Source organism: Pogoniulus pusillus, chromosome 22, assembly GCF_015220805.1.
Source record: "Pogoniulus pusillus isolate bPogPus1 chromosome 22, bPogPus1.pri, whole genome shotgun sequence".
In the NCBI taxonomy this organism is placed as follows: Eukaryota; Metazoa; Chordata; class Aves; order Piciformes; family Lybiidae; genus Pogoniulus; species Pogoniulus pusillus.
The window spans coordinates 11401817-11414939 of NC_087285.1; the positions used below are offsets into that span (position 1 = coordinate 11401817).

General features: G+C 43.1%; 1 protein-coding gene across 3 annotated transcripts in view; it reads left to right on the forward strand.

Annotated features, from left to right (window-relative positions):
- Positions 1–4022: 4022 nt before the first annotated feature.
- REEP2 (receptor accessory protein 2) overlaps positions 4023–13123 on the forward strand; it is a 31958-nt gene continuing 22857 nt past the window's right edge. Inside the window, exons 1-8 of one of the 3 annotated variants that reach the window (XM_064161722.1) lie at positions 4023–4552; positions 4942–5014; positions 8790–8866; positions 9938–10006; positions 10210–10330; positions 10870–10983; positions 11350–11497; positions 11734–11891. In XM_064161722.1, the coding sequence (XP_064017792.1) occupies positions 4521–4552; positions 4942–5014; positions 8790–8866; positions 9938–10006; positions 10210–10330; positions 10870–10983; positions 11350–11497; positions 11734–11891 (792 nt within the window). In that variant the 5' untranslated portion in view covers positions 4023–4520. The remainder of the gene's footprint in view (positions 4553–4941; positions 5015–8789; positions 8867–9937; positions 10007–10209; positions 10331–10869; positions 10984–11349; positions 11498–11733; positions 11892–13123) is intronic. The other 2 variants (XM_064161723.1, XM_064161725.1) reach the window with 2 other exon arrangements.

Sequence of the window (13123 nt, forward strand, 5' to 3'; positions counted from 1 at the left end):
GTCTTGTTGAACAACATCTACTGTGTTGTACTCCTCATTGTTCACCCGCTTTCCGAGAGGCTGGAGTTCAGAGTTGCCCTCATTACTGGAGATGTGGATCAGGTGGTAAAGGTTCCTTGGTTTCTGACCCTGGAGATTGTGATGGAAGCAGCAGTTTAATTCACCAACGTGTGGCATGTCATTCAGGCTGGTGCATGTAGCTCATTCCTGGGCTTCTGCTGCTGTCCACAGCTGAGTAGCTGTTCTGTGAATATATGCTAATTCAGTTCATCACAGATGAACCGTTCAGCTTCCCATTCCTATTGTGCAGAATTTCTTGTGCACTTCTCTCTCACTCTGTGCATACCACCCGTTCTGAATGGTTAATTATAGCTGAGATGTTTCCCTCATTTGTGTCTGTAAATTGGCAATTAGAATTAGATAAGGATCGACAAAGACTTGGCTATATGTAAGACAATAGCCTCAGTCATTTCCAGTGCAGTGATTTGCACTGAATTCTGCATCTCCTGCTGAACCATTGTTTGATTTGAGTCTATCAAACGTTGCTTCTGTCTCTTGAATTTTCTCTTTCACTAAAATCGTGGAGCACAATCAACCTAAAGCAGTATTCAGCCCAAATCAGAGGAATTGTATCCACTCAAAATGCAGATTAAAATTTAGACATATGTAGCAATCCAAATTTTGAACCAGATGGGGTCAGGAAGAATTTATAAATTGAACTGGCAAATCGGTTCCAGTGACTTAGATTTGAAAAATGTTATCCTTTATCTGGATTGTAGGCATCAGGAGATGGAGACTACCACTTCTTTTGTTAAGTTTTACCAACTAGGTAGGGGTTTTTGTTGGTGTTACTGTTTGTTTCTTTTTTGGTTGGTTTAGTTTGGCTTTTTTATGGGGCACAGATTTGTATTTCTGTAATTTCAGAATCATAACTAGATTTCTTGTTTGTTTTCCATTAGGAGAATGTCTTCAGATAATTGAAAGCTGTAATTGTCAGCTCTTAGAATTCTGTTCAACTAATTAAAATGTAGCTCTCACTGTACAGCAATTCCACTATTTCTGAAATGGAATATTCATGTATCATGTATCTGCAAACCCAGTGTTTTATTAATACTAATCAGAGCTATAAATATATATTGAGAGATCATATGTAACACCTCCTATGTTTGTGGGTGTATATATTACATATTGCATAACTGCAGGGGCTCAGTTTGGGGTTGGTTTCTTTCAGAGGTGCTCAGCTGCTGCTCTCTGCTGTAGCCTTTCTTGGTCGGGGATATTCTGTGGTACTCACAAAGCTCACAAGAAATCTATCATGATGTTGCCTGAAGTAACTGTATTAGAAACTTCTGCATCCTTTGACAGAGTTGCAAGTTTCAGTTGTGCTTTTTTTGAAAGCATGTACCTTTGTTATCTTACTCATTTACCTGGGCTCTACAGCCTTTTTTCCCAAGGAGTGTTTGTCCTGTTTACTCCTTTGACGACTTCTGTAGCTTCACACTTCTGTGTGCCATTTCACTCCTCTGATCCATCTCTCTTCCAACAGTTTGGACAGTAGAGTCTGCATAGCATGTGCTCAGTGCCTCTTGTTGTTGGTGGCTTCTTTGTGCCTTCTTCAACAAGCTGATTTTTGAGGGAAGACGATTCAGGCAATGTGCAGGGTATTGAAGTTTGTTCACTGTGCATTTCTGTGCTGAGGTAATGATGTTCATTATTCATTCCTGAGACACTGTTGCTGCATTTCTTATTAATGCTAAGCATTGAGATATCTAGTAGCATTGACACTAACTGTTGCAACTCAGGAAAGAGAATAATCTGTTGCCTGCCATATAGACATTTATTCATGTATGGTTAGGGTGCCTTCAAGGGCGTGTTAGGATTTTGTCTTAGGGTTTGTGTCAAAGGTCAGTGTAGTTTAGTGCTTATACTGTGTAAGCACTCACCCTCCAATTTCCACCACTAGTTCTATTGTGCTTCATATAGAGCTTATAGCAGAAGTAGGCAGCTGAATAGAGTATAATTGTTTCAGGGTGTAGAATCGGTAGGTTTTATCACACTGTTTCTGGTTACCAAATTTCAAGGTGCAGCTAATGTGTTTTTGGAATGTAATATTAAAGCTTGGTGTATGTGTGTTCAATCATGCAGTGACATTAGCACTGTCATTCTACAGTTCACAGAGTCTTCAAATAGTTATACATCTTTTTCTCTCAAGTGCAGATGAAGAGAAAGAAATTATTTCCCCAGTTTGAAGAGTTCACTTTTGTTACAATCCAGCAATGCCTTTCTTGGTCAGCCATTTTAAGTTTGTAGAACACAGATTTGCTGTGAGATACTTCAGAAGTGGTGTGTCTGCTAGAAAAATACACAGCCTTAATTTGAAAACAATGAGTTGCTTGCCTGAGTAGGCTTTAAAGTATTAATTGCACTGTACTATGCAATATTGCCAATTAGTGAAAATACTACTAATAAATCATTGTCGTTTGATTTAGAATGCATATTAGGAAGAAACTCTTGACAGTAAGAGTGGCTAGACACTCAGGTTGCCCAGGGAGGTTGTGGTTGCTCCCTCCCTGTAAGTGTTCAAAGCCAGGTTGGATGGGATCTTGAGCAACCTGGTCTAGTGGAAGGTGTCCTGCCCACGACAGGGAGTTGGAATTAGGTGATCTTTAAGGTTCCCTCCAGCCTAAACCATTCTATGAATTTATGAATTCAATTTTCAGCTGGCTTCTCTTCTGGAAATAGCCCTTCAGTACCAGGAGTTTCTGTGTGGGAAGGTAAGTTAATGAATATGTTTCTCCTTCATTGTGATGTATGATGTAGAAAGAGTTACTTGTTGCTAACTGTACATTGCTAGCTTAAAAGACCGTTCCTAAAGTTGTTATAAAGCTCAATGTGCTATGTAACAATGGGCTGCTGTTCAAGACATTCACAAGACCACCTACTCTACTAACGTTGGTGTTGTTTCTTGCCACCATTTCTTTCTAATGCACTCTTCTTTGGCACATTAAACAGTTTAAAACACTGGGCCACTTTATTTAGGTGCTACTTATCTGTGCTGCAGTTACTTGGCACTCCCACACTCTTCATACCTTGTACTTTCCAGATTTCTGAATTTTCTCTCCTATTTGCACCCCTTGCTCACCAGAATATAGACGTGTACTTCAAGTTCCAGAGTGGCTGCCATGCTGGTCTGCGATATGAAACTAGTGCTGTTAGAAGTATTTTGGTGTAGGCTGTGCGTGTTGGTACTTTAGTGTGTGAGAGCAGATTCCTTTTACCCTATTTGTAGGGCAGCTTTGCAATCAGTGGTGTAAACTGTGCGGTCTCTTATGCAATAATTGCCTGGCCATTCATATTCAAAAGCAGACTATGACAGTATGTCCTTTGTCACTGTAGAGACATTTGTCTTCAGCTCTTACATGTGGGTAATGTCTTGTACTTTTTATCATTGCTCATTACACTGAAGTTCGTGAATTCATGGGATAGTTCTTCCCTACCAGCTCTTGGTTTTTGCTTGCTTTCTTTGGACTGTCTCCTTTTTGACAAGTAATGAGACTTTGCCTTAGTGCCTTCCTTCGGGGTTAGTTTTGGTTAGCTGAAGAATGACAATAGTTCTTTAACATTATATAGATGTATGTATGTGGGTTTATATTTATATACGCACACAATTTTACTTTTTAATAGGAGCCTGGCTTACATAATGATGTTGTTAGTGTGATTCAGAGATCTATGTGCTGGCTCTGATCAATCTGTGACAGTGAAGTACATACGGACTACCCGGGGAGGGGAGCAAAAAGGACCCACTAATTAAGTCTGGCATTGACTGAGGGGGAGGAGCTGCCAGAACAGTTTCTGGTGCTCCGGGATGCTCACACAGGCATTCCCACAGGACAAGGGGATTCCTTCCCTTCCTCCATCCCGACCATCTGCAGCCAGCTAAGGCTCGGCCTCTCCACTGCAGTGCGGGTAGCACTGAGCTGTACTAACTGCCCTCATCCCTTCGGTTTGATAATCCTCACCACAGCCTCAGCCAGGGAGTTTGGGTTTACATCCGGTTCAGAGTGAAACCGGCAGCCGTGAGACCGACCACTTGTAACCATAACAAGTCCAGCTGCAGCGTTTAATTGCTATTGTCTTCAACTTGCTGGAGGAGGCAAATTGTCGGGAGGTTGCTTCTGCTGTGGTCTCCCTTGCTCCGTGACCTTAATCCTGCGCTCTCTCCTGTCCCGGTCTTACACTGTGCATGCTGCTCTCCAGCCGCCTCTCCGGGAGCCCCCCATCCCCGTCTCGCCGCTGCTCGTCCCCATTTCCCCGGACACCGATGGAAGCGTCGCTGCGGGCGGCCCGAGGCGTGGGGGACTCCGCGGCGGCGCGGGGCGCGCTGCGGCCCTGCTCCTCCGCCGCGGCGGCTCCTCCCCTTTAAGCACCCGGGGCGGGGCCGCGCTTGCTGCAGGAACCTGCCCGTTAAGAGCTACCTTCCCCCGCTGCCGCCGAGCGCTGAGCCGCCGCCCGGCGCCGCCATGGTGTCCTGGATCATCTCTCGCCTCGTGGTGTGAGTGCGGGTGGTCAAAGCGGAGGGAGGTGCAGGGCCTCCGCACTGGGCCCAGCCCCAGCCGGGGCGCCTCGACGTGTGCTGAGGGATGCGACCGCCGCCCGGAGCGGCCGTCGCCGGTTGTGCCTCGCGGGACTCCGCGCCTCAGGGAAGGGAGGCTGGAGGACGGCTGCTGTCTCGCAGGCCGTGTGCCGGCGGCGCCGCGCAGGCTGCGGCGGCCCGAGCGCGGCCCAAGGATGGTGCCGCGTTGGGGGAAGCCGAGCCCTGCCTGCGGCGGTCGCGGGGGACCGGCGTCGGACCGGGAGGTGCCGGGAAGGTCCCGGCGGCGGGCAGAGGCAGTCAGCAGTATGGAACAGCGCGAGGTGCTGAGGGATCTGTTCTTCTCGCAGGCTGATTTTCGGCACCCTGTACCCCGCGTACTCCTCCTACAAGGCCGTGAAGACGAAAAACGTGAAGGAATACGTGAGTACGGCCCTGCCTGCCGGCACCGCGCCCGCCCTGCCCCTCGGGGCTGCCCCGCGAACTGCAGCTCGGCCCTGAGGCTCGGGCGCGGGCTCCGCAGGGAGGCTGGGTCGGCCAGGCCCCCCGGGAGCGGCCCCGGCGCCCGCGGGCAAAGTTGCTGAGGGAGGGCACTCACGGCAGTGGGAGGTCTCGCCCCGTAAACGTGGGCAGCTCTACCTCAGGAAACGCTGAGGAAGGATGAGCAGGCAAACACTGCGGTCTGGGAGCATCTGAAAGTCAGGACAAGTTCTTTCCGCTAACTTTATCCTTACTCTGCATTATTTTACAGTGTTTTTCAGTACTATTTTTGTTTTCTCCTGAAAGCCCGAGTAGCCTCCCTCGGTTTGTGTCTTTCTATCAACCTTGCTTGTGAAGTGTTTGCTGTTGATCAAGACTTCATCCTCCTCCCTTTTTGGAGCTGTTTTCCTTTCTTTGTCCCTGCACTATTTTTGCAATTACCTTAAAACACCAACTGCTTTTTGGGGATGTGGTGTTGTGTCTCGCCTTCCCACAGAAGGGGTGTTCTAAGTTGATTTGAAACAAGAACAATTTGGTATATAGATGGGACGAGTTTCTGTTTGTCTAGAGCAAGAAATAACCTGATAGAGAAGAAAGGTAACAGGTTATGTGGGCGAAGAGGATGCAACTTGTCAATACTGCTTTAAGGTACAGCCCAAGACTCTTTGTCTACTTGGCTCTGTTTGCTCTTTACCAAACGAGACCTCCACAATAAGTATTGCAGGATATAGTCCTTTTTTTTTTGTCTCATGCTGCTTCAGTCCTCTGGCATTGCCAAGACCTTTCATCTCTGTTGTCCTGAAATTCAGGCCACTGGAGTTTTGGAGGAGATGCCAGCTGAGGCGAGGGGCCTGTTCATAGCGCACAGCTTAACAAGCCACATCTGGCTGAGGTGTTCAAGCGTTTTTTGTAATACTGGCTTCAGGAGAAGAGTCAAATTTGGAATTTTGTGGAGTCATTGATAACCAGTACAGTGTCTTGAGTGGCTATTAGAGATTAGCTTTACTAAACTTAGAAGTTTATTAGTAATAGCATTAGAAATGGCAAATGGAGTCATAAAACACGGAAGAAGCTGAATAATCAATCGTATGGTTCTGTGACATCACAGTTATCCGCAGGTTATGTATGAAATACTATCACAGCACTATTATATTCTTTCTTCCTCTTTTTCCTTCCAGTTCTCTATGACCTTCATTTGTTGCATGAAATGCATATTTTTTTACACCAGATTTAATTCTGCCTCCATCTGTTGTGGAATGGTTGTATTCTAGTTACAGCATTTATGTCAACTTTAAGACAGACTCAGATTTCAGAGTTTTAAATTTTGTTGGGACCTCGAAGGGAAGAAAATAAACCCACATGGTGTTTTAAAACAGCCTATAGCGTGCCTGTTCTGGAGCTCAAAGACCAAGTGAACATGGAACCTTTTGATTTGTTGACACGCTTTACAGTTAAAGCCTCCTTATGTCCTGTGTTTAGGTATATGCCTTCTGCCAGGGAACACAGTATCTAAACATTGTATCTATCTGGTTTTCTTTTGGTAGATGTTACCTAAACTTCTCTAAGACTTCCCTAATTTGATGATGAAAAAGTGACAAGATAGAACACTTGAGTACCATAAACTTGTCTTGGTAACACTGACTAATCCCCTGGTTGTAAGTCTCGCTAGGGCTGATGTGGAAAACTGTGGCATTCATTTTTGGGTTTTGCTTAACGCTTCACTGAGGCAGTTTTCTTGATGTAGAGTGTTTTGGATTGCAACAGCAGAAAAATGTCTTCTGCTTTTATTTTCAGTGAAAATACTGAAGTTGGTTCTTGAAAATGTGTTTGAAATGCTAGAACTGATCTCATATACAAATTACTTCTCCTTGAGAGAAGTACATCAGAAATAAGCATTGAGATGTCAGACTGCTGTCTGCTGAATTCACATACGTTTGGAGGGCTTCCTTCTTCTCAACAGACGTGGAGAAAACTATTTTGTTAAGGAAAGGGGGCAAATATCTGTTCAATGTTCAACCTGTTCTTCATGCGAAAAGTCAGTGGAAAACTGGAATGCTGTGCTACATATTTTCAAAGGGAAACACTATAGTAAGAGCTTTTTGAAAGCTAAAGAATTCTCCTGTTTGCGAGATTAATTATTTTTTCCTCAAAAAAATACTCCCTTATGTTCTATATACCTATGTGTCTGCTAATTGTTTTTATTAGTGTTGTCTTCATTTTGCCTGATGCTGAAGTAAGACTCACCAGCATGTAGCTTCTTTGAAATCTCTCACCCAACGACCCCTGTTTTCCACCTTCAATTTGTTATTCACACAAGCTGATTTATGCCACTGCATGGAAGAGTTAACCATTTGTCTCATAGGGTTGCTTTAGAATGCCATCTAGTCCTGTCTAAACTGATGATACAAAGAGAAAAACTGAAAACCAAAAGGAGAGGAGAGCACCATAAAACATGAGTCGCACAATAAAGTGGAAATCATTTGGGTGACTAACTACTGTCTTCAAAATCACTGTGTTAAAGGGGCTGGTGGTAGCATAATTTTATCGGGCTCTTTAGAGAGTTTTGTACGGTCTTTGAAGAACAGATTACAACATTTTCCAACTCGTGCAAATTTGGGAAAATACTTGCTTTTATAACTGGGAGAAGGACTGTCACTAAACTGTTAATATAATTTTAATACAGGCATTAATGTGGAATTTCCTTGATTCTGTTTAGTTCCCCTTTCCCTTTCTTGATGACAGTAAGAATGTTAAGATGCTTTTACCAAAGATGACCTTTTTCCATTTACCTGCTGCTTACATTTATCTCTACTTTTTAACAACATAGAAAACAGGCAGTTTCCCTTACAAGATATCAACTGTTCTGCTAATGGAAATTTTTGGGTAGCAGTTGTTGTAATTCATCAGATTTCTCTTGAGGAATAGTTAGGTCTGTACCTGAGAGACTTACTATTAAACGGCCAAGTGTGAGCATGTTAGGGAAATGAATTTATATTTGCTTTGAAAGAAATGCCTCCAGAGAAAGATGTGAGGAAGTAGGGAGATAGTTAATAGACACAGAGATATGCCATCATGGCACCAAGTATACATAGTAACTGTTAGAGAAGACAAGTTTGATGTGGCATGTTCTGTGCTATCTTACTTCTTTTACTGAGCCTTTATGTAAAGGAGAAATGCTCTTGTAATTTTTGGGAGTAATGATTAAGGTAAACAATGAGTTGGCAAAGTGCTTTGGGTTTTGATGTGGGGTTTTGGGTTGTTTCTTTGTTTTCACTCGATGATCTTCAGAGGTCACTTCCAACCCCTACTGTTCTATAAAAATATAGGGCAGCAGTTGAAGCTAAACTTGTGCATGTGTGTATATATGTATCTATTTACTACTATAATAATCATCTATGAAAGACTCCACCTTCTTCAAGTGAACCACTTAGTCTTTTTACCTTATTTGCTACTTTAAAAAGTGTTGCATCATGATATTACTACAGGGTATGCATTCCTCGGTGTATCCATGTGCATTTATCTTTTTGGACACATGAATCCTGCGTGTCTTCCCAAACTCTAATTTACCATTTGGTGTACGACCTTCTCCATTGCTTGTTATAGATGCCTTGTTGAAATCTTCTTACTGTATGGAGGTGCCAAGTCCTTTTTATTGAGAAGACATTCTCGTTTTTTCTGGCTTCTGGTGAATGTCCATTGAGTGACTGCTCTCTTGCAGGTGAAGTGGATGATGTACTGGATTGTGTTTGCCTTTTTCACCACCGCAGAAACACTTACAGACATTGTTCTTTCTTGGTGAGTTCCTTGGCAGTGTGGATTTTCTTGTTGCTTGGTAGTTGGTTTGTTTTGGTTTGTGTTTTTGTTTTGTTTTTAAGAAGAGAGGAGTCATGTTAGGATGCTAAGAACAAAGTGTTACTCCTTTAGGAGTTTTCAGTCTCTGCAAAGACTCTGTAGATTTGTGGATGTTGTGGGTAGTAGCTGCTGTTTTAGCCATGTCATCCCCTGTACTTGAAAATAATTGAGATAAATATACAGCATCTCTAAGAGGATCTTCTTCTGTTCATAACAGAAGCTGTTGGTGTGGGTTGATAAAGTTTGAGAAGTGGTGGTCTAAAAGACACTTTAAAAAGGTAGAAATAGGGTACCTGTTTTGTCCTGCAAGCTTGTTGCATGGAGAAGCAGATCAGATGTGTCTGTGCTCTGAGCGATGTTTTGCATGATGGTGGAGTGGAGTCAGGAAGCAGCTTCTGAATCTTTTTGGTGCTATGTGTCATGCTTGGCAATATGGAGGCCTTCAACAATGACGGTTCTTCATTATATGTCATCTTCTGACCCTTTGGAACGGGATATCTTGAGTTTCTTAATTGTTTTAGCGTAGCTTTACATAGATCCCTGGAAGTACTTGTTGAGAACTGCTTCTTGTAGAAAAGCATGAAACGGCTACACATGCCTTACAAAAGTGTTCAGCAGTTCTGCCTCTTCCTGCATTAACTTCGAATAGCAGAGAGAGATCTGAAAAGGCAAGAGCTTTGTTCATGTGCTTAAAATGGGCCACTGCAAACAGAAGTCTTTTACTGCTAACAGAGATGATAGAAAGTTTACCTTTACTCTGTTACTGTATCTTTCAGAGACTTTGAGTGTTAAAGATTTACATGCTGCCTACTCTTTTTTCTTTACACCAATAGACCTTTTGAGTCAGAGTTTCAGAAACTGTGCCACCAGCTGTAGCAAGAACTTGAGATTTATTGAGATACCTAGATAAAAACTTTAGAAAATGAGAAACTCATTTATTATTAGCATCCAGTCTCTGAACAAACTTCAGAATGAGGAGAGTAGCTATCAGATTGTAATTTGGTGTGTTTGCAGGGCTGAGAGATGCCCTGTTTATGGAGTATTCATGGCTATGGATGAAAGACTAAATGAGACTCGAAGAAGGTATGTCCTAGGATTTCAAACAGGGTTCTGTTATTCTGACCTCATATATTGATTCTTTTGTTTCTGAGCCTTTATCTTGCCTTTGCTCTTTCTGCCTATGCTGCTTTCTGCCAGTTATCTCCGTCTGTCTCTGCGCTGATCTTGATTCCAGCTCTCCATCTTTCTCTCTCTGTCTCTTTTTTTTTCTTCCCTCTTTCTCTCAGGTTTCCCTTTTATTTCGAGCTGAAAATCGCTTTTGTGATTTGGCTGCTCTCCCCTTACACCAAGGGCTCCAGTGTCCTCTACAGGAAGTTTGTGCACCCAACGCTCTCCAATAAGGAGAAGGTACTTGATTGCTCTTAGAACATACTGACCTCTTTGGGCCTTGACTGAATTCTGATTCAGTTATGCCACAATAACCACTGAAATGTGTGAATCATGCTTGTGCTGACAGTAGTGGATGTAGAGTGACTCTGACAATGATGTCATACTGCAGCTTACTGGAGATTGTAGTGTAGCCAGTAGTTTGCCTAACGCTTAGAAAGCATGTTTGGCTAACCCAGTGTCCTGAGCTCTTACAGTCACTGTCAGTAGTCAGGCTCGTTGAATCAGGATGTGAGCAGCATGATCTGTAGCCTTGCTGTTTTTTTCACATTCCCAGTATAAGCAGCTGCTTTGTTTCAGTTGTTACCACTTGGAAATATCAGACTTCAAGTAAAAGTTGTATTTGCAAAGAGCAGAGAAACTTCAATTAAATGATCAATGACAGCTGATATTGTAGCCTGGAAAAAAGTGCCAGATGAGCTTTGGGCTTTAAGGGTGGGAAGACTTAGATCATGTTCATAAGGAGGAGCTAAATGCTGTGTTCCTCATTGCCTTCCCAGGAAATTGATGAATACATTACTCAGGCTCGTGACAAGAGCTATGAAACCATGATGCGAGTTGGCAAGAGAGGGTTAAACCTTGCTGCCAATGCAGCAGTTACTGCAGCTGCAAAGGTAATACAACATCTTCTGTATCATCCAGGAGTTTTCCAGCAGTTTAGTTTTATGTGCCAGCAATTAGTGCTGTGAGTCTACTGGGGATGCTAGTACTTATTGGCACAAATCTACTTTTCATTTCCTCCAATCTGCCTTGCAGTTAACTCCATCCTTTGATTTTTAAGACAAGTGGAGGGTGAGGGGAATGAATTTTGCTTTAACCTCTTCCCTGTTAGTCTTGGGATTATACTTTTCTTTTCCCCTTCTCTGTTTTCTGGGTTGTTTTTTTTTTTCCAGAGCACCTTGCTTCTTCTGAGTGATCCCATATGAGCTGATCTTCGTGAAGGCAAAGTGCTCTTGACACTAATTGTTATGTCCTCTTAGGGCCAGGGAGTTTTGTCTGAGAAGCTACGAAGTTTCAGCATGCAGGATCTCACTCTGATCCGGGATGAAGATACTGTGCACATACGAAGCCACGAGCCACAGCTGCACTCCTCTAGTGGGGGTCTTCTTGAAACCATTGAAGATTCAGGTACAGAACGCCTCTGCTGGGCCACTGTACAAGGCCTCATGGTAAACCAGGAGGGGAGGAGGACTGCAAGATCCCTTGTTATCTGGAAGAAGTTGCATTGTCTTCCCTAGTCCCTCTCATCTACTAATGCATCTCTGTACTTTTTACATTATTATTCTTTGGGATTGTTGATACTTCCTTTTTTGTGGGGTCATTCAGGACAGGCCACTTTAGACTTTTTCTCTTTTATTCCTTAGCTTCATGTTACTCCTCAGGAGAGGAGAGCAGTGTGACACAGAGGTCTAATGGAACCCTGTCAGAGACTAGAACTGACCCATCAGATGAAGATGCAGGAGACAAACTTCCTAAACGTACCCAGAGTCTCAAAGCTCCTAAGAAGGTGTTGAAAACTGAGGTGAGCTGGTGTGTGAATTTTTTTCAACACTGAAGTTGGTTTGTGAACTGCTTTGGAGGGTTCTGGCTTCACAATCTCCATGCATTTAAAAGCTGTTTATATAAATTTTGTTGGACTAAGTCTTTGCTAGTTGAGTTCAGTGTCAGAGGGCTTCCTGTCTACTTGTAATACTAGTCTCTAGCTTTTGTATCTTTATTATACCTCTAAACCTCTGTCATAAGCCAGGACCCAGCTTTGCCTTCATTCAGGTTTTGTGTTGAAGGGTAGGGCATTAGGTATTTTTAGCATTTTGTTGACTATCATCTCTGTCTTGTCTGCTACAGTCTGAATATATAATACTGTTGTGACATTTATCCCTGAGACAGCCACTTTCTCCTCATCTAAAATGCAACAGTTCTGTACCCTCTTAGGCCTTCCTGGACTTCTGCCTATTGAATATGGGCAAAAAGTGATTTTTCCCTCCCCACCACCTTCTGCTCCAACCACTCTCCCCTATCCTGGACTTTTGTCTTGAAATTTGGGTATCTAGCCATTGTTGAGCTGTCCTCTGTGTGTGTCTATGTGGTGATCCAGGATACCTGCAGCCATTCAGATGGGACAGAGGTGCCTGTAGTCTTATTATTAAAACAAGCCTTACACAAAAAGAAATACAGTTGTGTCCAAGAGCCATTTTAGCTTCACAGCCTAGAGAATGCACTTTTTGAAGTACTGCTTTCCAGATTTTGACTCTTACTTGAATGTTTACTATGGTTTGGTTTGCATGTGATAAGTTGCTTCTCCCTTTTTGTGAGGCTGAGCTCCTCTTTGCTCGATTCAGCTTGGACTCCTAATTTATTTTTTATTTGTATGTAAGACAAAGAGTGCTGTAAGACTGGCTTACAGTGCCAGGCGTTCCAGGCTAAAGATTAAATAATTTGGAGGAAAGTAATTGCTTGGAGCATCGTTCTGACTTGTACTGATAACCCCATTTTACAGTGTGCAGGACACTTTTGCATGTGATTAAGTACTCTTTGAAACAGAATCAAAGAAAAATCGAGATTGGAGGGGTTCTCTAGACATCACTTGATTCAACCCCACTGTTCAAACAAGGCTGTCTAGAGCCACTTTCCCAGAACCATGTCCAGACTGCTTTTGGATATCTCTGAGTATGGACATGTATGTCTAAATGTGCATTTTAAATCAGTCTGGATCTTTTTTAATATCTAAAGGCTTACTTCTGTGCTGATCCCTCT